The sequence below is a fragment of the Marmota marmota genome, unplaced genomic scaffold, assembly GCF_001458135.2.
Source record: "Marmota marmota marmota unplaced genomic scaffold, marMar, whole genome shotgun sequence".
NCBI classification, from domain to species: Eukaryota; Metazoa; Chordata; class Mammalia; order Rodentia; family Sciuridae; genus Marmota; species Marmota marmota.
Window position 1 is genome coordinate 8,847,120 of NW_026000153.1, and position 27,516 is coordinate 8,874,635.

At 39.4% G+C, this 27,516-nt stretch overlaps 1 protein-coding gene across 1 annotated transcript; it reads right to left on the reverse strand.

Annotated features, from left to right (window-relative positions):
- Nucleotides 1-22,917: 22,917 nt before the first annotated feature.
- On the reverse strand, nucleotides 22,918-26,354 carry Lsm5 (LSM5 homolog, U6 small nuclear RNA and mRNA degradation associated). Its single transcript, XM_015490204.2, has 5 exons — nucleotides 26,206-26,354; nucleotides 24,906-25,001; nucleotides 24,586-24,613; nucleotides 23,593-23,665; nucleotides 22,918-23,180 (listed from the first exon to the last, which is right to left on the reverse strand). The coding sequence occupies exons 1-5, from the start codon at nucleotides 26,249-26,251 to the stop codon at nucleotides 23,148-23,150; spliced, it is 276 nt and encodes a 91-aa protein (XP_015345690.1). The 5' UTR covers nucleotides 26,252-26,354; the 3' UTR covers nucleotides 22,918-23,147.
- Between the last annotated feature and the right edge of the window lie 1,162 nt (nucleotides 26,355-27,516).

Genomic DNA, 27,516 nt, shown 5'->3' on the forward strand with positions numbered 1-27,516 from the left:
TGCTTGTTTTTCACTTTTGCCTGAGCAGAGTTCCAGAGTGGAAAGCAAGAGGCCTGTCCAAATGCTCTGTACACCCTGTTAATAAGAATTTCATGTCAAGAGTTCTCTTCTAATAAGGACCTAAGAGATTATCTTGATTTGCTTTGATTTGCTGTGTTGAAGAACAAGGCCCAGAAAAAGGACAAGCCTTATGGCTAGACACAGTGGATCCTAGAACAAGCTCTAGAAGCCAGGTCTTCTGAAAATGTTCCCTGTCCTTTCTACAATATTAATTAGACCCCAGAAGTGGAGTCTAATTAATATTGGAGACAAATGGGAAACATGCCATGCTTTTATCATGGCAAAGCAACAGAACACTGAAGCAACTTGAAGGAGAATTGGTACAAACCCTAGGCCTCCTACAATCAACCGTCCCACCCGCTGCCTTTTCCCAAACCTTTCACTCTCATATGCGTGTGCGCGCGCGCACACACACACACACACACACCAGGAGGACTAACTGCTTGGAACAGATGACATTGCATTAGGTTTCCTTTTCTGTCCTAAAGAGGGGAAACCCTTTCTCTTCTCTAGACAGCATCCTAATTTGTCTCCACTTAGCCAGTAGCTCAAGACAAGAGCTTTTGAAATTAATGATGCTTTTCTAAGAGTAATTGCTTCTGCTTTAATCACATGCTATTTCTTGCTACCCATGGGGCTCAGTATTAGGATTGCCTAAAGGAATAATCAGCAAATTGCCCAAAATGCACTGCTTTCAAGCCTCCAAGGTGCCTAATAAATGATGATGAGTCACTCCAAGCCAGGTAGTCACTTCACACCATTTATAAAGTGAGCTTGCCTGTCAGTATGCTTCTTGGAGGCAAATCCAACCATGGGGCTGGGGGTAGTAGGAGCTCACATTTAAAAAAAAAAAAAAAACAAACTTTCCAGCTGCTTTTTTCTTTTCAATGAGATGGAATTCACATAACTTACAATTAATCATTTCTAAGTATACAATTCAGGGTGGTTAGTGTTTTCACAATATTGTGTAACCACCAGTTTCTCTAGTTTCAGAACTTTTTAATCACCCATGAAAACACCCATTAAGTAGTCACTCCTCAATTTCCCTTACTCCTCCTATCCCCTGGTTCCCTCTGATATACTTCCTGCTTTATGGATTTGCCTATTCTGGATATGTCCTATAAAAGGAATCACAATATGAGACCATTCAGGGTGGTTAGTGTTTAATGTTTTCAAGTTCCATGAGTTATAGCAGTAATCATTACTTCATTCCTTCATTTTATTATTGAATAAATTCCATTGTATGGATATACCACAATTTCTTTCATCCATTGATGGACATTTGAATTGTTCTCATCAATTGTGAGTAGCCAAACGAACTAGACTAGAACTGGACTACAACAACTTCCAAGAAATCCCCAGTAAGAAAGAACAAAATATTCTTAAGATAAAATGATTCTGATTTTTGCTGTTTTGATGATTTTATTGAAATTACCTTAGCACAGTATTAGCACAGTATTAAAATGCCTTAGCACATACACTAGTCCCCTGGCCCACTTATCCAGGAGTTGCATTCCAAGACCCTCAGTAGATGCCTGAAACCATGGTGTTTTAGTTAGCCTTTTTGCTGCTGAGACTGAAAGACCCAACCAGAAAAGTTGTAGATGAGGAAAAGTTTATTTGAGGGCTCACAGTTTCAGAGGTCTTATTCCATAGAAGGACAGCTCCGTTCCCAGGGCCCGAGATGAGGCAGAACATCATGGCGGAAAAGTATGGCAGAGGGACAGGGCTCACACGATCTTCAGGAAGCAGAGAGAGAGTCACAACCAACCAGATACACCCCAAAGCCACGCCCCCAATGCCCTACCTCCTCCAGCCACACCCTACCAGTCTTCAGTTACCATTTCAGTTACCAGTTAATCCCTATCACATGATCTCTTGAGGGACACCTCACATCCAAACCATAACACATGGAGAGTATCAAGCCCTATGTATACTATGTTCTTTCTTATACATATTGTGACCACAACTTTTACAGTTCAAGGTATAATGACAAAACTAGCATGAATTTTTTTCTCCTTCACAATTTCATAGGTAGAAGACTCATTGCTACCCTAGATCTTAACAACTTCAGCATGCGAACTTTTTCCTTCCATATTAAGTCAAAACTTAAACCTTTTCACTTAAAGGAAGCACTTTCTGGCTTCTCTTGGGCATATCCAAATTTCCAGCAATTATTCCTCTTCCACTTTGGGTCCATTATTAAGTACAATAAAGGTTATTTGAACACAAGCACTATGATACCACATGGTAGATCTGATAACTAATACAGCTACTAAGTGCCTAACAGGTGGGTAGGATATACATTGTGGATATGCTGGACAAAGGGATGAGTCATGTTCCAGGCAGGTTGGAGCAAGATAATACAAGATTTTATCATACCACTCATAATGGTTTGCAATTTAAAATTTATGAGTTGTTTATTTCTGAATTTTCCATTTTATATTTGGGGACCATAGTTGCTCACCAGTAACTGAAGCCACAGATAAGGAGGGACACACCACAATATCACTATTCCCATGTGTTTTTTACTTACACTATGGTATAATGTGAACAACAGTAAGTTGACTGATATAACTTAAGTGTGGTGTTCAATGACTCTCATATGGTCATATTCCTCTGACTCCTTATATGACTAGATAGAGAGTGAGCCTCTCTGGATTCAGCAGAGCTCTACATGACCAGAAAAAGTAATTGGTTTCACCACTTTCAGACCATGAGTAGTAACAGATGGGGGAACACTGGAATCCATTGTTTGCAAAGGATCTTTTCAACTGCATTAGACGCAACCCACAAATCTCCTTAAAACTTGGCCCTTCATTAGGGCTAAATTCAGCCTAAGTCACAAATGTGTATAAAATAATTTAAAATATAAAAGCAATATTAAGGGGCTTGGGTTGTGGCTCAGTGGCAGAGCACTTGCCTAGCATGTATGAGGCACTGGGTTTGATGCTCAGTACGACATATAAATAAATAAAAGGTCCATTGGCAACTAAAAAAAGTGTTTTTTTTTAAAAAGCAATATTAAGTAATAATAAAACAGTAAATTATCAAGCCAGCAAAAGAATGCAAATTTTAAACCACATTTTCTGTCTGAGGATCACAATTTTTAAATTTAGCTCAGTATATTCTTAGACTTTACTAATCTCAAAGCAAAATGTTTATCTGTAAATGAACTTGTTTTAGCCTGTTCTGTATTTAGTCTGAAAATAATGTCAAGATGTCTTCAAGAGCATGTAAAAATTACATTTACATTTTTCTAAGGGAGGAAATTCAAACACAGATTTCATATATTCACAAAAGTAATAAATAGTACAAAGCTTCAAAAAAAGCCTCCTTTCACCATGCTAAGCCCCTCTGTAGATACAAACTGTTACCTGTACTGCTATATTGTAATGAGTATCATCCTAAAATAAAATTCTTACATGAAACCTCTTTCAATGTGAAATAAAATATACCAATTCTGTAATAATATTTCAATGTTATTTGCTAGCTTCAACTTTAACCTCTTACCGTTAAGAGCTTAAAACCCTAAATGCTATTCAAACTTGTTTAATCAGTAGCTTTGATTTTCAACTTACAAAATTTAGATTAGAAAGTGTGTTCTCTCCCTTTTTTAAGATTCAGCAGAATGGAGATTCCGGATCCCCATCTCTCTTTTTGATCTGAATTGTTCAGGTTGCCTGTGCAGCTAAGGTGCTTATGAAGTTCAGCCCTTCTCTTCAGTATGGCAACTCACTTAGGAAAATGTTTTAAACTGCAGCTTGGGGGCAACGTAAGCCTTAGAAAGTTTTTGTCCATCATCACCTCTGGCAATTTTTGGAACATTTTTCTGATTGTTTACTTTGTCCTTTTTTCTTAACACTCTTCTACCCATGTATCCCAAATAAAAACTGTAGTTAAATCAATTTACCTGTGTTGCTTTGGAACACAAAAGACAAAAACATTAATATGAATGAGTAAACAAATACATAGTGTTTGAATGTATATTTGGACACAGTCATAACAAACTCATTTATTTCTTATCTCAAAAAGCAGAATAAAGGGGGCTGGGGCTTAGCGGTAAAGCACTCGTCTAGCATATGTGAGGCGCTGGGTTCAATCCTCAGCACCACATAAAAACAAATAATTAAAATAAAGATCTAGTCTTTGTTTCAAAGGAAACCCACAACAAAATTATTGAGGGAAAAAAAAATAAAGGGTAGAAGCTGCATACTCTATGTAATAAAGAACAAACTGGAAGGATATATTAGAATGCATGTCAAAAAAACTAGAAAATACAGTACATCTTCTAACTTCAATCTGTAACTCATTAAAGTAATCAAAATTTTTTCATCAAAAAATCTAAACAAAATAATTTTTAAATTGCTCATCCATATGATGATGAGCTTAAAAAATGGTGTTATTGCTGGACATAACTTTAATTAAAACAGAAATTCAAGTAAGTGTGGGTAGTTATTACATGTTTTCAGAAGTGCTAGTTAAAAAGTTGTGGTGATATCCCTGTTATACTAGAGAAATTTGTAAAACTGCATTTAATTAGAATTACATCGTCCTTGATTAGTCTAACGTAACAGAAAAGAAATAGGTCAATGGCTATTTTTAGCTAAATAAAATTTGGTTCAAATTAAGCAAAATAACTAACCTAGTTTATTCCAACCCTGAAAATCAGTATTCATGATTTTTACATGATTTTTTGCAAGGTATTATGTGATTTCTTAATGTTCACTCAAAAGAAATGTTCTAATTTCATATATGCCTTTACCCAAATAGTCATAACATTATTATTACATGTAAACAACCAAAGTGCTGTAATAGGAAGCAATCTTTAGCAATATTTATTAAATATGTAAGTTTACTAATCCATTTTTCATTAGCAAGATGCCTGAGACCAGCTAACTTTATGAAGAAAAGAGGTTTTAAGCTCCATTTGGGGAGTTGAAAGTCCAAACAGCACAGTGCCAACTCTGGCAAAAGCTCCATAGTAAATAGCAGAATACTTGAGGGAGGAAGAACAGATCACATCACCAAAACAAGAAGTCAGAGAAGGACTCAGGGATCAAGACCACTTTCCATGACAGCTTCCTTAATCCCTTGGGAGCACAGCTCCCCCAGTAACCTAAGGACCACCCACTCAGCTCCACCTCTTAAAGATCCCACCACCTTCCAACATTACCACACTGGAGACCAAGTTCCCACCCAACACATGTACCTTTTAGGAACACACTCAAACCATATCCAAACCATACCAGTAAGTTATGAATTTCCCAAAGTGGATATTATTACAGAAGGAAATTATATAAAATAATATAATTGTGCATCAAAATACCACAAGAATAAAGGTAAAAGATACCTGTCACAACAAGTCAAAGCCAGCCAAGCATGGTGGCACACACCTATAATCCCAACAACTCAGGAGGCTGAAGCAGGAGGATGGCAACTTCAAGGCCAGCCTCATCAACCTACTGAGAACCTACAAAAAAAAAAAAAAAAAAAATATATATATATATATATATATATATACACACACACACACATATATTTTTTAATACAAAAAAAGCCCCTTTTTAAAGGGGGCTAAAGACATAGGTTAGCGGATTACAATGGTTGCTTCGCATACATGAGGGCCTGAGTTCAATCCCCAAAACTGCAAAACAAGTCAAAACCATACAGATATTTCTTATTTAAGACATGTTCAATTATAAACAAAGTAAATATTTCTCTACCTACTGTGTCCTAAAACCATAAAGATATATATCTAAGGTTCAAAATAGATCTGATGCTCAAACATTCATCATTTTATGTTTTATTGCGTTCCAAAGTTAATTTTTTTTTAATTCAGAATATCGTGTTCTAGAGCTACATGGAGACATGGCTAAACAAGAAATCTATAAGAAACAGATTTGGTGTCATGTGCTCTTTGGATTGCCTCAGCCAAAATCATTAGAACATCAAAATAACTGGAATCTTAAAGCAGTGTATCATTTTGTCCTTTTGGGGAATGGTGTTTGTAACACTGACAATCTCAGAGACAGCAATATTAATTCTGCAAACAGCTGGCCCAGAGAAGTTCCCATGAGTAAAAACGGCATTAACCCTAGTGACTCCAGCATAGAGTAGCTTGTCTGCAGCATGAAGTATTGTGCCATATGCATTAGGCATGTCATCAGTGAGGATAGCCATCAATGTTTTTGTTGTTGTTTATTTAGTTTTTTTATGTGGTGCTGGGGATCAAACCCAGTGCCTCACGTATGCTAGGCAAACACCCTACCACTGAGCTACAACTCAGCCCACAACCATCAGTTGTCGACATCACCAACCAAAAACATCCTACCACCCGCCTTTGCACCCCCATGGCTCTCCTCTCTCAGCAAAGAAAGGCAGACTCCATGTTTGGTCTATCAATGAGTTATGGAGTCTTTTTAGATCCTCCTACTTCAGGTAAAACAGTGACATAGTTCCTATAGTCTACAATATTCTCTTGGATCCACATGTAAGTCATCCACAGGGACAGTGAAGAATCTCTGTACCTGAACAGCATGCAATCCATGGTAATGATGTGTTCCTCCTCAGTTACTGAAACAAATTGGCTAAAGTTTTGGAGTAACTGGATCATGACCCTTGTCCTTTTTAATTCATTGGGTATATGGAAAACATGGGAGTCCAGCCTTTGCTTTGGAGGACCATGTGGTTTTCACCCACCAATGATAATGAGAGGTTACGTCAAGACGTCATTCATTTTCACACAGCTGTTCTGTAGGATACAAACAGCTTCACCTCTCACACTCACCAATCACTATACTGACCCCCCCCCCATTGCTGAACTTCTTAGAGACCACCTTGTGCAGCTCCAGCCCTAGCCTATTCACCACTTTGGGGGACAGATCTTGATGTGAACTGCTGCAAACAGTACCACATCAGCGATGGCAGGCTTGATAGAGCCATGGGATGCTCAAGGTGGTGGCAGTGGTAAGAGCAGGGAAAAAGTTGCCAGTAGGTACCATTGGAAGAGGAAGAGGAGGAGGAGGTTGAGAAGTGCTATGGCTGAGCTGGGGCAGGATCCCAGCTCTTGAGGAAATATTCTTAATTTTGCCACATGTTGCTTCACCTCTTTCACATTCATTCTTTTCCATGAGAACAAAGAAAAAGACTACAATACAAAAAAGGAAGTAACCCACCAAGATTTTAGTGTAGATTATAAAATCAGTACTACTAGAATTTTCAAGATTCCTGAAGACACTGTAATTCCCCACAATGTTATTCTGGTGGCTCCTTCCCTATGATTTGCAGGAAACTTTTAAAAAACAAAACAAGTTTGTATGCTTGTGCAGCACATGCATTAAGGACCTTGAGTTCCTCAAGAGCAACCTTGTGCCATTGCTGCCAGAGAGGCTGCAGACCATCTTACACTGAAAGCATCTCAGTGTTGTGCAATGAGGTGGGAGGGCAGTTCTGTTCCCAGCCAAGATCCCTTCCAGATGAGGTCTCTTCTTGCCACGGAAGACTACAGTTACAAAGCAGAAAAGGTTTACTAAGGTTGAAAGCAGGCACCAAAGTATCATACTGGACCACTTTCTAGTAAGGCAGATAAGAGCTACTCCCAGAAAAGCAAAAACAGAATGACTTCAATATATTGCAGCATATATTAAAAGAAACAATTGATTCCCATCAATTGATTTCCAAGGAGTAAACACCAACTTTTTGCAAACAATTGCAAAAGTGGAGTCAGAGACCTTGATACAAGGGCACCAAGTACTAAGATTAATCCCACTAGAATGAGAACCACATGGAACAAATGTAAGAGGAGTGACAGATTCTGGGCACAGAAGACTTGATATGAACAAAGACTATTCTGTGGTCCATTGGCTGAGAAGTCTGCACTGGTCAGCATGCTTTCAGCATCAAAATACCAAAACAGAAAACCCCAATCCAAATTAGGTGAAATTATAAGAAAATCCATTGACCCACTAAACTGGAACACCAAATACAGAGTAGCTCCATCTCCATTTCTTTGACCACCTACCTGTCTTGGCTCCATCCTTAGACTGGTAAAGAGAGAGCGACAATCGCTCCTGGCCTTATCACACACACAGCAAAAGCCTGAGAGTGAACATCTCTTCCTGCAGATTTCTCTTAAGAGAAAATAAGCTTTTCCCAGTACTCCCCAACAAACTTCCCAAATTGAGTCAGATGCTCATTTCTGATTCAACCACTAAAAAATGTTAAGAGTACTATTATTGCCTCAAACAGTTTAGGCCCTTCCTTGGAGCCACAAAACCTTACCCACAGTATGGCTATGCCTCAGTGGTAGGAAAGCATGATGGATGGTAAGAAGATACTGTAAAGGATTCCCAACAGTATCTTGGGAGAAACTAGAAATCATGCTGGAACTCTATAAAATATCCTTAAGAGTTTAAAACTTACCTTTGTGCTAATTAGGACTTTTGAGTTACAAGTAACAGAAACATAATTCAAATCAGTTTAAGTAAAACATGGAACTGAATGGTCTTCAGCATCTAAGAAAATATTACCCTTTTCTAAGCCAATCTGAGAGAATATCCAGGGATGCAGCTGGGCCATGGTTGGAACAAGACCATGAGTGCTCAGGGCTCTCCCTTTATCACTTAACTTTGCTTCTTTCTGAATATATTTCTTTCCCAAGCAGACTGGCTTTTTTTACATAGCAGGAAACTTGGTTGATGGCAGCTCCTAAGATTTCTATCTTATAGCTTCAGCTACTGGAGAGAGACTGAATTCAAGCCTCTCTAGTCCCAAATTCAAAATTCCTTGGAAAGAGTTTCAGTGACTGAACTTCAGTTAGATGACAATGCCTTGACTAATCAACTAAAACCCAGGGCTTGCCAGTCACTCTACATTAACACAGCAACTTCTGTTTTAACTATATGGAGAGAGGAACTCTAGGAGAACAAATTTCAAGTGTCTACTACAACAGTTATGCTCAAGAACCAACTACATAGAACTCTCATTCCAAGGGGAGGGCCCCTTCATTTGCAAAAGTATTTTATAAAAACAACTCCACAAGCCAGGTGCAGTGGCACACACCTGTAATTCCAGAGGCTCAGAAGGCTGAGGCAGGAGGATCACGAGTTCAAAGCCAGCCTCAGCAAAAAGTGAGGCGCTAAACAACTCAGTGAGACCCTGTCTCTAACTAAAATACAAAATAGGGCGGGGATGTGGCTCAGTGGTCGAGTGCCCCTGAGTTCAAGCCCCAGTGCAGCAAAAAAGAAAAAAAAAACCCACAGAAAAAGGGTACATTCATACATTGTTGGTGGGACTGCAAATTGATGTAACCACTCTGGAAAGCAATATGGAGATTCCTCTAAAAACTAGGATTAGAACCATCATTTGACCCAGTTATTGCACTCCTAGGTTTATATCCAAAAGACTTAAAATCAGCATACTACAGTGATACAGCCACATCACTGTTTATAGCAACAAAATTCATAATAGCCAAGCTATGGAATCAGCCTAGATGTCCTTCAACAGATGAATGGATAAATAAAATGTGGTATATATACACAATGGAATATTCCTCAGCCTTAAAGAAGAATGACTTTATGACATTCACTGGTAATGTATGGATCTGCAGACTTCATGCTAAGTGAAATAAGTGAAAAAAACAAAAGGTCAAATTTTCTCTCTGATATATAGATGCTAACCCACAGCAAGGGTTGGAGAGATCAGTGGATTGGACAAAGGGTAATGAAGTGAAGATAAGTGGAATTAGAATAGGAAAGATGGTGGAATGAATCAGATATAACTTTCCTATGTACATATATGAATATACCAATGAATCTCACCATCATGCATACCCACAAGACTGGGACCCAAATTAGAATAAAATATATTCCATACTTGCATAAAATATATTAAAATAGATTCTACTGTCATGTGTAACTAAAAAGAACAAATAAAAATTTAGAAAAACAACCCCACAGGTATTGTAAATAATGGACATAATTGCAGTCAAGATTGGCAAAGCAAAGCGCCTCCTCTCCTGCCTTCTTTCTGAGTGATGAAGAGTTATGGGGGAAAGGACAAAACTGGAAAGACTGTTACCTTCCACAATCCTGGGGATTGAAGCTTTCCCCTCCCTCAAAACTGACAGCTGTGAAGTGGCAGGAGTTCATGAGAAAGGAAAAAGAGAACAGTGGGAGCTGACCCAGGTTGGAGAAGCAGGGCCTATGTTTCAGAAGGCTCCAGAGCTATGAGTTTTCTCTTGGTTGTGGTTCCCCCAAAAGCAGATGCTGAGAAAAAAAACTTGGGAACAATTGCTTTTAGAGGTCATCTCAGAAAGCAAATGAGGGAATGGGGCGGTATGTGATACCATGCAACTGGGTGAGCTAATAAGTACAGCTGCTGTAGACAACTGTGGCTCAATCCTGCTGGAGACCCTCAAAGAGAATGTGCAGAACACAACTCAGAATCATCCCACCCAGGAGAAAGGAAGTTGGGATTTTTATCCATCAAACCTGTCCCCTTCTGTTAAGAGCTGCTCTTGGCTACATTAAGTCCCCAACATTTCTATACAGAACATGGTCATGAGGTCAGAGAAAGCCTTTAAACAAAGAATCTTGCATTTGAGGTAGGAAGTCACTAGTGTGATATGGAAACCATCCGCCCACGTGAATGAGCTAACAGAATATTGCAGGAGATATTGACAGCATCCACTGCAGTTCCTAGAACCCACTCCAAAGGCAGACCCCTCACCTTCCACACCTTTAACCATACTCCTCACCTCCAGATGGCCCTGGTATCCAACTTAACTAGATTTTGTCTGAATGCAAATGGCAGCCAGGGAGGAATGGCTTCCTCACAATGTGCACTGAGCCTCCCCCAACAGTGATCTGGAAGGAAGGAGACCCAACATGTACTGAGTCCCCACTACAGGCTAAGTTCTGTGCATATCTTATTTCATGGTAATGTTCAAAGCAGTCTTATGATGTACTTAAGAGAAGGTAACAAGGACCAAAAGCAGAAACCCAGGGAGAGGGGCAGCATCTTAGGTCAGGTTGCTTTGTTCTCACCTAGAAACAAGAAATCAGAATCGGGCTCCATTTCTATACTTACTCCCCTAGAAGATGAAAAAAAATTACCTTTTCTGTCAGCCCTGCAATTCCCAAGTCTGGCCTATGAATGGAAAATAACTATATTTCACTTTGGGGAGTGGCAGGTACCCAGTCTCAGAACTTCTGGAACAGCTTCTTGGTGCTGGCAGCCATGGTGACCTAAGCACTTTGAAGTCCACTGTCTTATCTTGCTCAGGGGCCTGCATTTGCCGATGTTGCTGATCTGGTTGTCCGTGTGGAGGCAAGTAGGTACATGTGCTCAGGAGGGGCCACCTAGGAGACTCCTAGAGGAGACCCTCCCTCCCCACTACCAGGCTGAGGACTCTCCAGTCTCACTGCATCAAACTTCAACCAACTTCCAATTGCCAATTCAACCTACAACCCCCAACTACTGATTGAGCACAAGGCATCAAGCTTTTGACCTCTGGAGAAGATGATTGCTATCTATTGTGCTTTCCATTTTACAAAGGGAAAAACAGAATGCTCCAAGAATAGTCAGTATCCTCCCCACTTCTCCCTTCTCTTTCATCCCAACAGTGTACATCCCTTTCCCCAGCAGTTAGGGGAACCTGTTAACACCCACACCAGATCCTGTATTGTATGTATTTGAAAACTGAGACCTGGAGAGGGAGATAAATTTGTCCCTTTCAAACAGCTAGAAAGTAACACAGCCAACACCCCCAATCAAATGTGGTTAACTCCAAAACCTTGCTCCCTTTCCTCCTAATACATGAAGCGAAACCAGTTTTTCTCCTTCAAAGAACATTTCCCTCAGATCAAGAGACTCAAGTTTAGATAACTCCTGGAAAGTTCAGAAATCCCAGTCATTCCAGAGCCTAGGGTGATAAACCTGTCTGCCAAGATATCATTTACTAGTATTGAAATAACCACCCGTACCCTGCTTGCATGTAAACAAGTCCTTAATTCCTTAATATGCCCACTGAACACAAAGCCCTTTGCATGACAGGCTGGCTATTTTTGCTGCTTTGAGTTGATCTGAAGAGGGACAGATGTGGAACAAGCCATAGGGCAGAAACCTATATGTTACCTCAGCAACACTTGCCAGGGTTGTGGATTAAAGGAATTCAGTACCTATTAAGTGGACTTTGCCTACAGGAAGATAAAGTTCTAAAGAGTCCATATGACATATGAGGCAGTATTTTCCTAACTGAGGATTGCATTGCACAAAAAAATCAATAATTTTAGCAAGATCACCTGCAGGTAATTTCTCCAGCAAACCACCCTACATGAGCTGGGAGTATCGTTTCATCTCCTGGAAGATATTGATCCCCCATCAAATCTTTTGCCCCACCCAAGAAGTTCCTAGCACCATTGATTGCCATGATTTCATGTTATACCACTGGGCAGTGACCCCAATCACACATAGGTACTTAGTACCTACACCTGCCTGCCCCATGGAAAGCGAGAGTACAAGGTCTAGTCCATCCCTCCAAGACCTCAAGGGACGGAGGGTTCACATTTACTGTGTTAAATTAGACAACTATGAAGGCTCTGGCATGGTGGCTCGCACATACAGGTGCACAGTGAATGCTGCTTCCTTTTCCTTTTCCTTTCCCTTAATAGTCTTTAAGATACTCATATAGGAATTGTCTTGTTGGTTTCTCAGAGACTCTTCAAATCCAGCTTGGAATGAGACAGAATAAAAGCACAATGACTGCCAGGTGTGATGCTGCACACCTGTAATCCCAGCTACTCAGGAGGCTGAGGCAGGAGGATGATAAATTTGAGGCCAACCTGGGAAACTTAGCAAGATCCTGTCTCAAAATAAAAAATACAAAAGGATTGGGGATGGAGTTCAGTGGTAAAGCATGCCTGGGTTCAACCCCCTGTACCAAACAAGAATAAAAGAGAAAAAATACAGGAATTATTAAAGGAAATATATTATTAACTTCATATTTAGTTGAAGAATAGACCACAGTGCCCCATGATTGTTAAGGGCAAGGGCTATGAAGTCAGTTTGGAATTCTGACTCTACCCCTTGGGTATAAATTCACACTTTTCCATGTTGTACTCAGAGTTGAGCCCAATCTCTCATCCTTACTATAAAACCCCATTTCCATAGTCCCTTTACCTATTATGAGAGCCCCTCTAAAGAAAGTCTACCTTACTGCTCTTTAACAATTGTCACAAGTAATGTTTTCTTTAAATATATATAGTTACACACACACACACACACACACACACACACACTCCTGATTCTGCTTCTCTGGAGAATCCTGGATGATACAGGAGGCAATAATATATCCCACCTTACTGAGTAGTTATGAATATCATGCTTAGTACTGTGCCTGGCACAAAGGAATAACCACCCTGCATGTCACCTAGTTGAGATCACTTGTCAAGCAGCTGTGAGCTAGAACAAGCCCCCAAGTTCAGGACTTTAACACCACGTTTCAAATCTCCTCTACCTGCTATAGAGTTGTGCCCATCAATCTGAGCATTGCAGAGCCACTCAAGTGAGAGTGTGAATGCACTGTCCAGGCCTCCCTCTTTGTCAAATGCCTGGCTCCCACTGCTCGGTGATGGGGATCCCCCTACAGTCAATCTTATTCCTCTCTATGGGCTGCAGGATTCTTAACGGGGTTCCCTTAAGAATCCCCTCAAAACTGCAATTTCGGTTTGGGTTTAAACCAAGTAGGCAGTTCACTTTTCTATCAAGGGTCATTGACTCGTGATGAATAGATAACCAAAATCTAAAGGTAAAAAGGTGCTTAGGATTTTTTTCTTTTTTAAGAATGAGTATATTTTTATCATCATATTTTGGTTTTATATTGATCAGTCAAAGAAGAGAGAGTAGAAAGTGGTAAAGGGGGCCTGAGAAAGAAATGGAATTTTAGAGCCAGGTGGAATGGCACATGCCTATAATCCCAGCAGCTGGGGAGGCTGAGGCAGGAGGATCGCAAGTTCATAGCCAGTTTCAACAACTCAGAGAGGCCCTAAGCAACTAAGTAAGACCCTGTCTCTAAATAATTTTTTTTTTAAAAAGGGCTGGGGATATGACTCAGTCATTAAGCCTCTAGGTTCAATTCCTGGGACCAAAAAAAAAAAGAGGGAAAGAAATGGAATTTTAGAATTTGCCATGAAGTAAAACTGTTTATTGCAGTGAAAAAAAATGTTTATTCTGACAGGAAAGGAATGGGAAGTAGGGCAGGATGATACATGTACAACCCAATAAAATTTTAAAAAGATAATATTGTCATCATTTGTTCTGAAAAGTACTATTTAAAATAGTATTATTTAAAATCTGAAGCCACATTTTATAGGCAAAATGGAATTACTTTTCATGAGGTAAATATCCATCATGTGACTTCTAAAACACTGCTGCTCAAGATCATTTCTGCATTTTAGAAAATTTTAGTGCCTTAGAATATTGTTTCCTCCACCAGCCTCCTTTGCCAGGCAAATGTCCCTTAACAGCTTAGTTCTGACTCTTTGGGAAAGGCCTTTCCTGACTACCCCAGAAGAGCTGACCACTTCATTCACCTTTCATTTGAGCACTCACAGCACATTTTCCTTCTCTATACTGTGCTCTGTAGCTGACAGGACACACCTACACCCTCCATCTAATCAAGAACTTCCTCACTCTTCTTATTGATCTTTGTCCTGTCCCTAATAACAGCACTGGCACATAGTTGGTGCTCAATATATATGACATGAGAGATCACGGATTGAAGAGTTTCAAAGGAACTCACATGTTAAATAAATTAAGCCAAGGAATTTGAGTCAGAAGCTAGAGGTGTCTCACCACTGCACTGTTTGCTTTCAATGAAGCACTCCAGCAGTGAATCATGACAAAAGTAAAAACCAAACAAGTCACACACCTCTGAGCAAGTCAGGAAACTTGGACCTGATTGACTTGTGATCCCCAGCCCTGTTGCTCTTTACCTCCCTTGGGTTAGCCACACTCTAAGAACAGACGAGTTGCAATGATTTACCCTGTCCCTCAGAACTATGGTTGCAGAAGCTCTGGACAAAGGTTTTTTGATGTAACAATCAAATGCAATGAGAATATCTAGTTTGGATTCTAATTCAGAAAACCCACTATAAACAGACAGTTTTGATACAACTGGATGGATCTGAAAACAGACTGAGTACTAGCAAACATTAGAAGCCACATTCCCCACCTCATACCTTTAAGTTGCTTCCTGGGCCCATCCCGGCTCCAGTCCCAGCTAAGTCCCTCCTCCAGATCCTCCCACACCCTTCACTTCCACTGCTGATTGTCAGCTTTTCTCAAGGTGTCAGGAACCTGGAGGTGGCAGAAGAATCACTCCAAGGAGTTCTACATCTGCAGCAAAGAGGTGGCTCTATTGAAATAAGCCAGAATATCTGTAGGACAGAGAAGTGCTGAAGCTCAGGCCTAAAGAGGTGAGGGAGAGGTCATTTTCTTCAGGGCAACTCAGCCATCACCATTCAGTCACAGAGGCAAAGCAAGAGCTCTGAACCAGGTTCCAGTGCCCCAGCACTGGTTCCAGCACAGCAAATGAGTCCCTTAGGCAAGTCAAGGACCCTCTCTGGTTCCAGGTTTCCTCAGCTTTAAAGTGAAAAGTTGGGCCTAGAGCTGCTGAAAGCCCTTCCAACTCATCATACTCTGGATCCTGTGCTCTGAAAACCACAGATCCCAGAACAAGCTTGTGTCATCCTCCCCACCAGATGCTGTGAGAGCAGGAAGCTGACCTTCCTCAGCTAGGATGCTCCCCTCTCAGAGTTCATCACTGACTTTCCCAGCATAGATGTCAGGTACCCAACAGAAGACACCAGGCGTCTATAGGGACGCATTTGAGACTCCCTTCACAATGGAAATTTCCTTAAGCTTCTGTAATCCCCACCTGAGGTGATGTGCACACCCAATCTGGGTCTAGGAGAAAACCTGGGCCAAATTGCCCCCCTGAGCATATCACTTCTTCCCCAGCCCTTTCTCCCCCTCTGGTTGACACAGGCTGCCTCTTGTCTGACTCAATTTTCTCTACTAATTAAATGTCACACTTGCAGCTGCAATCACCAAGAGATGCTCTCCAGGCAACTCAGTAGAGAAATAATAAGATCCTTCCCATTTCTCACCACCCTTAGGAGTCACTGACCATGAAGCTAGTTAAAAACAGTGACAAATAACAGGGCTGCTAGGAGGAAGTGTTAATGGGGCCTATGGACCAAGAAGCAGCAATTATGAGGTATAAGAAAATACTTAAAAGGAAGTAAATAGAGTCCTTCCCAGACAGCACAGAAGCAGGAGAGCCTGTGACCCACATATCTATGATTCATCACACCCATGGTCTTCGAATATAATTCTCTATTTCATAAGAAATATAATGACCAATTATTTTGTAGACATCCTTGTTGGCTGCCACAGTTCTTTTTGAAAAGGGGTAGGGTAGAGTAAAAAGATATTTAGAATGTTAGCAGTGGATATCCAAAGATGAAGAATGGGGGTCAAGAACTGCCCTCATGTCAATATAGAAAGTTATTTAAGAAAAAGCATCTCACATCTATGAATCTCCAGGATAACTGGGGAGCAGGAAAGCCATGAGTCAGGCAGCAAAGAAAACAGGAGCATCACAGTTTAAAAAGATTAACTATGAAACTGCTAGACTTCCACAGCACAGTAAATCAGAAGCAATCCATAGATATGGGAATGTGCTCTCAAGTTCTGAATGGCTCCCAATGCAGATCAGATTCCAAGTACAACATACTTGTAAATGGTGGGGCGGATAATGGTTAGAAAGAAGAGGGAGCATGCCTGAGCCTTGAAAATAAGACCACAACTCATAGTGAACATCCCTCCTCTCAAACTGAACTTCAAGTCTTTGGCTGATGTTTTCTTCTATTGAAATGCATACAACCCAGAGTATAGGATTAGTTACTAGGAGGGAGCCCAAACACTCAATTCAACTATTATAGGTAAGAAAACTGAACCTCTGAAACAAAGGAGTGACTTGTTCAAGGTTACACAAAACTAGCAACTTGGACTTCCTGACTGCCTTCCTACCTACTTTGTGCACTGTAACAGAATCCTTTGATTTACAAAGAACCCAACCCTCACCATCCATAGAGGTGGAGTAGCAACAGCTCCAAACCAGGTTCTAAGGATGGCTACAGTTCTGGAGGCTGGGAAGTCCAAGATCCAGGGGCCCACATAAGTGAAGGCAGGGGTAGCCAGAACTAGCATAGGGGAATTCCCTGCCTCCCACTGGGACAAGCAGGACCCACCTGTCTCCTCTCCATATGCTGTAAAGTTTAATGTATTCATCACATCGTACCACAGATCTCTATCTCCCTGGCCAGGCACAAAGTAGATGATCAATAGATGATCACCTTATTAATGAAATTATAACATATCATAATGAATTATCTTGAAATATTCTCACATCTTTATCTGATTGTTTTGCTTTGTTCTTCACCAACTCATAAAGCCCATTTTCTATCTCATCTTTAAAAATAAAAAAGAGCATTTCCTACTCTATAGTTACTACTTCATTCAAATATTATCTGAGCCCCTGTACCTTAAGCACCATGCTTTGTGATGACTACAGGCTCATTCTTGGACAACTGTTATGGACTGACAGTTTCAATTGTTTTGTTTTTATTTGTTCTAATTATATACATGACAGCAGAATGTATTTCGATTCATAGTACACAAATAGAGCACATTTTTTTTATATTTCTGGTTGTATACAAAGTATATTCACACCGTTTGTGCCTTCATACATGTACCTAATGATGTCCATCTCATTCCACCATCTTTCGCACCTCTTTGCCCCCTCCTTTCCCCTCCTCCCCTTTGCCCTATCCAAAGTTCCTCTGTTCCCTCCCATGTTCCCCCCATCAATTGTTGAAATTGCTGCAACAGAAAAAAAATAAAAAGTTGACACAAAGGCTCTTTTGACAATAACAACTATCCATTCATTGACACTTACTATATAACTGAAAATATATTGGATGATTTACATATAAAATCTTTGTTAGTCTTTACAACATTGAGAGGTGGTTAATATTCCCAATTTACAAATTAGGGAATTGAGGCCAGAGAAGCTAAATAGACTGTCCAAAATTATAAAACAAATGTTTGGGATTAGAATCCAGGTAAAAAAGATTCTAGAGCCCATTTTTTTTTAATCCACACTATACTGAAGATAATATTTGAGGGTAGAAAAGCTCCCTCATGTAGAAAATGTGAATATGAATGAAAAGGAGAATTTTTGAAAAGTGTGAAATGGTCATGAGTTCACCCCTTTACCTGCCCTTGTCCTGTGATCGAACAGTAAGTACAGCCTAGCAGGCAACCAGAAACCTGAGTTTCAATGAGGTTCTAGGAAAAAGGACACTGTAGCTTTAGCAACTAGCAGGCTGGTTCCTAGTGCCCTCTGCTGGTCAGTTGATATAGTTCATGATTTTCCTAAACTCAAATATGAAAAGCCTAAAAATCAAAGATTCTGTCAGGGTCACCCTTGAATAAAGTAGATGAAGCCTGGTTTTCAGTCATTTTCTGTCCCAGTTCATATCCACTGACCTCACACTCCTTGTGACTGGCATAGAAATAGTGTGCATGTGGGCATCAGGTCTGTGAGATGAAGTAGTCATCACAAATATCAACTAGTTACAGGATGTCAGCCAGGAGGCCTGAGTGGGAATCACAGAGCACCAGGACCCTCCCAACCTTCTGCCTCTGACCTTTCCTGTTAATAGCCAGAAGTACAATTACCATGCCAAACTCTTCCAATATTCAAATGATGTAGTGTTAGTGGCAGCTCAGACTCTGGACTCTCATCCAACAGTAATTTGTTTTCTTTGACTTCAAGATTTTGAATGTCATGCACTGCTTGATGCTGTTTTACTAGAAGTTAACAACTGTACAAGTCAGTATAATGGAAAAGCACTTTGAAGTCTCTACAACCTGACTATATAAGCACTGGGTAGTGGCAGAAGGGTGGGAGATATTGGTGGAATTCCTGGAAGAGGTGATGCTTGAGCCTAGTCTTGACTAGAAGTGAACCAAGTAAAGAGAAATCTGGATATAGGGACATCTCACAGATGTCCAATAAGAATCAAGTCAAAACCCAAATTGGGGAAACAGCCAGTGTTACAATACAAATTCTATTACTGAAAGGAAGACCAAGATGTAGCTGGCAGTCAACAAATAGCCATGGAATCCTGTTAGGGAACTCTAGCTCTCTCTAGAGAGTAGGTTATTGAAGGGGCTGAAAGCCCAAGTGTTATATGACCTCATTCTGCATTTTAGATATATCAACTCAAATGCTCTGATCACTGTGGAGGACAGACGTGAAAGAGTACAACAGCAGACAGGAAACTGAGGAGTTTGTAGTATTAGTACAGCAGAGACTTGAGAAATACTATAGTTTGAAAAAAAAAATTAGTATACCCCTCTTCCATAATTGAGTTCTAAACCTATAAAGAAAAAAGGCAAAATGGTAAACAGACTGGTCATTTTTATTACTGACATAGGCTAGGTAAATAATACAGCTTTCATCAGCGAGCTGTGGTAAACTTCTTTGTATGAACTCCAGGATAATTCAGATTTACTCACCAAACCACCATGATTTCTTCATTTAGGAGCCAAGAGTTATAATAAAACTGACAGCAAAGAGAACTCACACTAACTGCAAACAACACAATCCCAAAAGGAAAACAGTAAATGTATTTAAGTTTCCCTCTCCCTACATTCAATCAAATAAGTCACTGCATATCTCCTTGAGTATGAGGAATAAAGGAACAACAAAGGTCAGGTGTGTTACATTGATCTTTCTTCATGTTGAAAAAAAACACCAGAAGGAGGAAAGCATTCCTCTTTTACCTTTCCCATCTTTTTGTTCTTTTTACCCCCTGGACTTAAAACATTACATCTCCAGAACCAGTACAGTCTATCAAGAAGTTACCCCAAATACCAACTACTATTCCTTTGATTGTCTTTTTGGAATCATTGGAAGCTTTGATTTTGTTCCCAAGATTCTGGATGGGGTCAGAATAATAGATGAATTAAAACAACTTTAAGGCTATAAAATTCCAAGACAAAACTCACTTCACTGCCCACCATAAAGTATGCCTGCCACACAGTCTAACCCGCCATAACAGAGCATCAAGACCCATTAATAAAATACCAACATACACATGCCCATATCAAAATCTAATTTCCTCTCATTATCAAATTTACAAGGAGAAATTTAAAAATTCCTTTTGCAAATCAAAATTCAAGTCGGGCATAGCGCCACACAACTCTGATCCCAGCAACTGGGGAGACTGAGACAGAATCTCAAAGTTTGAGGCCAGCCTCAACAACTTAATGAGAAAATCTTTTACAAAAAGATTAAAAGAGGGGGTGGGGCAGACTGGAGATGGAGTTCAATGGTAAAGCACCCCTGGGTTTAATCCCTAGTATTGAAGAAAAAAAAAATCAAGACTAAATTCCCTTGTCTTTAATTAAAAGTCCAAATATCCAACATTCTTAAGTTAAAGGTGAAAAACAATCTTCCTGGAACTGGAATTGTGGCTCAGTGGTAGATCACTTGCCTAGCACGTGTGAGGAACTGGGTTTCATCCTCAGCACCACATAAAAATAAGTAAACAATCTTCTTAAATTCTCATTCTGTTCAATATTAACCAAAGGGGGTCTTGATGATTACACAGAGTTAGGGTCCTTTCAACAGCCATAGCCTGGGCTGACATTTTTGGAAAAGTGATTCTTTTGGGGCCTCAGAAGTTACATTACACATTATCTCCCATGGCTCACTTTTTAAAAAATTGAGATATATCTACACATGCCATTAAAAATCACCCTTTTAAAGTGTACAAGTTGGAAAAGCAATCTATGCTAAGCCTCANAATGTCTTCTTTGATATAAGGAGAGTAACTAACAACAGAGTAGGGACGAAGAGCATGAGAAGAAGATTAACATTAAGCAGGGATGAGAGGTGGGAGGGAAAGGGAGAGAGAAGGGAAATTGCATGGAAATGGAAGGAGACCCTCAGGGTTATACAAAATTACATACAAGAGGAAGTGAGGGGAAAGGGAAAAATAATACAAGGGGGAGAAATGAATGACAGTAGAGGGGGTAGAGAGAGAAGAGGGGAGGGGAGGGGAGGGGAGGGGGGATAGTAGAGGATAGGAAAGGCAGCAGAATACAACACACACTAGTATGGCAATATGTAAATCAATGGATGTGTAACTGATGTGATTCTGCAATCTGTATACGGGGTAAAAATGGGAGTTCATAACCCACTTGAATAAAAGTGTGAAATATGATATATCAAGAACTATGTAATGTTTTGAACAACCAACAATAAAAATTAAAAATAAATAAATAAAGTGTACAAGTTGGTCTTACTATATTCACAAAGTTGTATGACCCTCCACCCTGAACTTCATTTTTACCACCTCAGAAATTCTAAGTCACTTTCCTTTCTCCACCCAGCCTCCAGCAGCTGCTTTCTATGAATTTGCCTGTTATGAACATTTCATATGGTCTACTGTGTCTGGGTTCTTTAGCTTAGCATAATATTCAAGATTCATCCCCACTGTTGCTTGAAAAAGTACTTTTTTCCTTTTATTATTATTATGGATATTCTTTATACCTTTATTTCTATGTGGTGTTGAGGATCGAACCCAGTGCCTCACACATGCGCTCCACCACTGAGCCACAACTCCAGCCCACTTCATCCCTTTTATAGCTGAGTAATATTTCATTGTATGAATAAATCACATTTATCCATTGGACATTTGGGTTTCCACTTCACAGCTATTATAAATGCTGCTGCTGTGAACATATGTATATAGGGGTTTATGTGGTATGTTTTTAGTTTACTGACTATAAACCTAGAGTAGAAGTGCTTGGTCATATGGTAACTTTCTTTTAACTTTATGAGGAATCCTCAAAATGTGTTCCACAGCTGCTGCATCATTTAACATTCATATCAACATGTACCAGAGTTCTAATTTTATCATTTCCTTACCAATACTTGTGATTTTCTCCCTTATTACAGCCATCCTATAGTGTATACAAAGTACGATCTCAGTGAGATTTTGATTTGCATTTCCTCTCAGTGAGATTTTGATCTGCATTTCCCTAAAATGGCAATGTGAACACCTTCTCATGTGCTTATTGGTCATTTGTGTTTGTTTGGAACAATGTCTATTCCAATCCTTTGCCCATTTTTAAACTGGATTGTCTTTTCTATTATTGACTTATAAAAATTCATCCTATATTTTAGATGAGTCCCTTGTCGGCCATGTGGTTTACAAATAACTTCCCCCCACTCTGTGGGTTGTCTTTTTTATTTTTATGATGGTGTGCTTTGAAACAAAAGTTTTTAATTTTGAGGAAGTCCAATTTACTTCTGTTGTTGTTTATGCTTTGTTTCACTTTTTAATGGAACCAGAGTGAGTTAACTGGATCCACAAGATTATCATCAAACCCCACACCAAATTTAGAAAACGAATCAATCCCTAGCCCCTTTGGTCCTACCAGGTAAAAATGTCTTAGAACCCAAAACTTAGCAATGTCAAAGAAAAATCCTCAGCACAAAATACCAGAGTTCAAATTTAATTCTAGAATCATTTCAGGTATTTTAAATATACCTGTTCAAAATCAAAGTTCATCATTTTGTTTGAAATAATTGTTTAGAAATCAAATAATAATATAAATGAGGATGCAAACTGATATAAAATGACAGGAAAGCAAATGGCAAAACAACTATAATATTTGTTCCTCTGGCTACTGTAGTGTAATAAATAACAGTTAACCAAAAACACCTTTATTTTTTAGTCTTCAAAAAACAAACTAATTTCTTCTTTTTCCAAGATAATCATGATTAACTTAGAAAAATGGTCATACAATACATCTTCAAAGCATTTCCCTTTAACGGGAAAATTAGCTTTAGAGAATCTAAACATTAAAAGATTTTAAAAAATCTATTTTGTTGTCATTATAAAACAAAATGGAATCTAGCATAAGTCAAGGAAATTCGTTCACACTTCAGGTCCTTCTCCTCCAGGAACCAGCTGCATTGGAGGAAAAAGAGTGTATTAATAATATCACCATGTCATCTAAAAACCCCTATGTATTCCCCATTAATCAAAGCCACCTTTACCTCTTCCCCCCTCCCTCACATCCCCATTCTCTCCAGGTCATCAATATCTGGCTGTAATTCCCAACATTAAAAATTAATACTATGTATCTCAACAATGATTTCTAACAAAATACAAAATTTTTAAAACCCAAGCAAATTAATCTTTAGGCCCAATGCCTTTACAATATCTCAGGCTTTTGGCCCTGACCATCAGAGAATCCCTAGTCTTAGACACTACTGGCCCATGAGCATTTAGTGAAGCAAGCAGCAGTACAAGTTAGTTTTGTAATCCCTGTTCTGCCAAAAGGACTAGCACCTAAATAAAATAGCTTAATGGGTCTTACCATCGTTATATTATTTCCATTTAGCAAAATCTGATCTAATTTAGTAATCCGTCTTCCTTCTGGTGTGATTTCACTAAATGAACAGATAAAATTAGTCATGATAAACAGATAATCAAAGCCAACATTTTGGAAATACATTTCCTCTCTAAAATGGCTGTTCTTGAAGCTGGCATGCACAAAGCCTTGAATTCAATCCCCAGCACCAAAAATGTTAATTTGCACATAAATGAAGGTGAGGTCAGGCAACTATATTAGTAATTTTCAGAGAAAAAAAGATTATCCACTAGGTAATGTACATTCTTCCTCATGGGCAACAGATTAGACTGATTAGCCTAAGATCTACATCCACTTCTTCATAAAAAGAAGCCGAAACTTGGGCTGAGGTGGTAGCTCAGTAGTAGAGTGCTTGCCTTGCACGTGTGAGACACTGAGTTTGATCCTCAGCGCCACATAAAAATAAATATATTGTGTCCATCTACAATTCAAAAAATATTTAAAAAAAAAAAAAGGCTGAAACCTGCAATGGAGATCCAACACAACATAAAACATTTAGCAGCCTCATTCTTTTTCTTTAACATATCTATTACTGCTGATCCCTAGTCATTAAACCGATCTGTAATCACTTCAATTTTAAAAATAGATGGTTATAATTTTTATAAATTAATACCATCAAGCCATAATTTACATTTTGTTATACAGTTAAATGTTCTTATTACTAGTTCTTTAATTTGACCTGAGCTCTAAAATTCCTCTTTTTTAGTATCTTTTACCTTATAGCTCTGTCTATACTAACTTCCTAGCAATTTAGTAAAAATTACATTAAAGCAATAACCCTCTGATCCAATTTTACAAATATCAGTAAATAAAATTTGTTTTTAAGGTAATCCCATAAGTAATTTTTTTTATCATTTTACTGACTCAATCATACTATAATTGCATTTAACTAAAAAGACAGACATTTCCCCTGATTCTTTAATCCTCGATACTACTTACAACTCAGTGACATCTTCCAGCACCATATCTGAAATTTGGAGTTAAGAAAATACATATATCAGGTTGAATTTACTCTGGCTTCTGCTTTTGTTCTGTTTTAATTATGTTTAACACATTGACTCAAATTGAAAAGGCATGTTATTGGTAGGAACTTCGTCTTCTTTCAGTATAACTCTAACAATCAATCCTATCACCAGATTCCCCCAAATAAATGATTTTTATCATCAGTCAGAAATATACTGAATGTCTATAACTCATACCTGCATTAGTAAATACATTTTAAAAACCTAGGCCACCACCACCACTTTTTGAAAGGATACTGACAAAGTCATCAAATCCTAGAAGTGTTCCAACAATTTCCTTATCACTCTTCATCACAATGTGAATTCGTGATCCTATACACTTGTCCACAAGCTCTGTAGAGAAAACATATTTTATCCATTCATTATTTCAACAAATTTGAAAGAGTGGAAGTGTGGTTCAGTGGTGGAGGCTTGCTGAGCATACCTGAGGACCTAGGTTCAATCCCCAGCACAGAGTGTGCCTACTGGCATGCCTTATTTGTATATTGTGAAAGTTAAACCAGGAAAAATATTCATTCAACAACTTTAGGTCTCATAAAACAAATTTCTGTTCAAACATTACTTAACAGAAAAGTCTTCCTTGATCTCCACTTACCCCTTCTTTGTAGTTATTAATGACTGTAGTTTTATTTACATTACATGATTAATGCAATACACATACACACCCCATTCTCTCTGACTCTACAGTCCATCAGGCACAAACCATGGTTATTCTTGTTCATAACTCTTTCCGTGTCTGACATATGCGGGGCATTCCAAAAGAGTCTGCCCAATGAAAATGATTCAACCACAGTCACATCCACTAACTCAAACACTCTTCACCAACTACATATTGGAGGAAAGAGGCATAATTATCTTCACCAGAAACTTTCCTGTCATTACCTCCCTCATCCAAAGAAGTCCATCTGTGTTCTGACTGCAACTCGAACATCTCTTTAGTCAGCTTAGCATTATTCTTACTGGCGTGCTGTCCGAAAGCACAGGCTGTGATTTTTTTTAAATATATTTTTCAGCTGTAGATGGACCTTTATTTTTCGGTGCAGAGAACCAAACCCAGCAAGCGTTCTAACTGAGCCACAACCCCATCCCCACAAAGGCTGTGACTTAAGTTCACTGTTGAACCCAGATACTGTGTTGCAAACTACTTGATGAATGCGTGACAAAAAGGAGTAGTTTACAGATTCCTCTTTTAAGGTTCGCTGCGGACGGTGGCACCAAGCTCAACCGACCACACAGTTTACAGGGTCTATCTAATCTGTGAACCTTAAATGCCAAGCCGAGAAGCGAAGCGGCTACCCGTGGCACGGTACAGGCGAGTTCACCACAAAGAAAGCCGAGGCCCCTTTCACTAAGTGTACACCTTTTCCAGTGCCGGCTGTGCCTCCGAAACCACGTTAGAGAGCAGCGGCGGCCTGGCGCCCGGAGTCCTGGAGTCCAGACCAGCCGCCGAGCGGGAAAGCGCTCGATACTTTTCCCCCTCGCTCCCACGTCCTCAACCTCAGCTCCCCGCTCCGACTCCTAGAGGGAAGACGATTACCTAGCGGCAGTAGCTGCGACGGGTTGGTTGTAGCGTTGGCCGCCATGGCTAAGCCGGAAGTGGCCAGCGTCCTTCGACGTTAGAACGGCGACTTTAAAAGAGCGCGCTTCCGCTTTTTTCCGGCGCCGAAGCAGGCCCGACCAATCGGAGGCCGAGTGTACGATCTGCACAGTTCACGTGTATCGACCCGCTTTGTTTTTTTACAGAGTGGGATTCAGTGAAATAATTCCTTTCTCTGAATATTCAGCCATTTCGACGGATGCCCTTCGTGCCCTCGAAGTTTCAGAAAAACGTTAAAGGTATTTTGCTTCGTGAATAAATCCTTCCCTCAATCCGGAGGACTACAAAATACGTAGACCATTGTGGCGCCTTATTTCCCCCTAGAAAGTTGCATCTTATCTCAAGCCAGTATCTTTCTTCAGAACAATAAAATAAATTCAAATTTCCCGTCTCTAAGTCTGTTCTATAGTTTTCGCAAAAACTACTTTAAAAAAAAAAAAAGTGGGCGGGGGGCGGATTTAACCCGGGAGCGCTTTACCACTGAGCCACATCTCCAGCTGTTTTTTCTTTTGTAGTTGTTGTTGTGGTTTTTTTTTTTTTTTTTTTGAGACAGGGCCTCGCCAAATTGATAAGACTTGAACTTGTGATCCTTCTGTCTCAGTCTCCAGAGTCACTGGGATTGCAAGGCCTGTGCCACTGCGCCAGGCACTACTCATTTTCTTAAGGAATCTGCTGCTTCTAAATCCAGAGGATTGAAAATCCACAGCTAACTTAAAAAGACTTTCTATACTGGGACTTCTTAATTTTTTTTTTCCTAAGGTCTTACTAGTTTTGTTATATCTAGGCGTCTAACATGGGCTTTTCCATTCAGTATTTCTTCACCAAATAATTATTGTGTGGCAACCACCAAATGTCAGTCACTCTATATGTCAATGTCATCACACTTAGAAAAGCATGCTTTTTCACTTCTGTTTTAAAAGTATAGAAAGCAAACAAATTCTTAGTCCATTTTACATTCGTATTCCGGGAACTTAAAGCTAAACAGTATAAATGAAATGTGACAAAAAAAATAAGTCCTGCAATAAATACTTGATAAATATTCATTTCCTTCATGGAACACAATGTATTTGTTGAATACTGTTTGACCAGCAACTTGCTTAGTACAAAGTAATGTACAGAACAAAAAGGGTCTTCTGCTCTTTTTTTTTTTAATGTTCAAAACATTTATGAAACCAGTTGAGTTTGACATATAATTTCAACAAATAAAGTATTTAACGATAAATTGTGGTATACAGTGCACTGCAGCTAGAA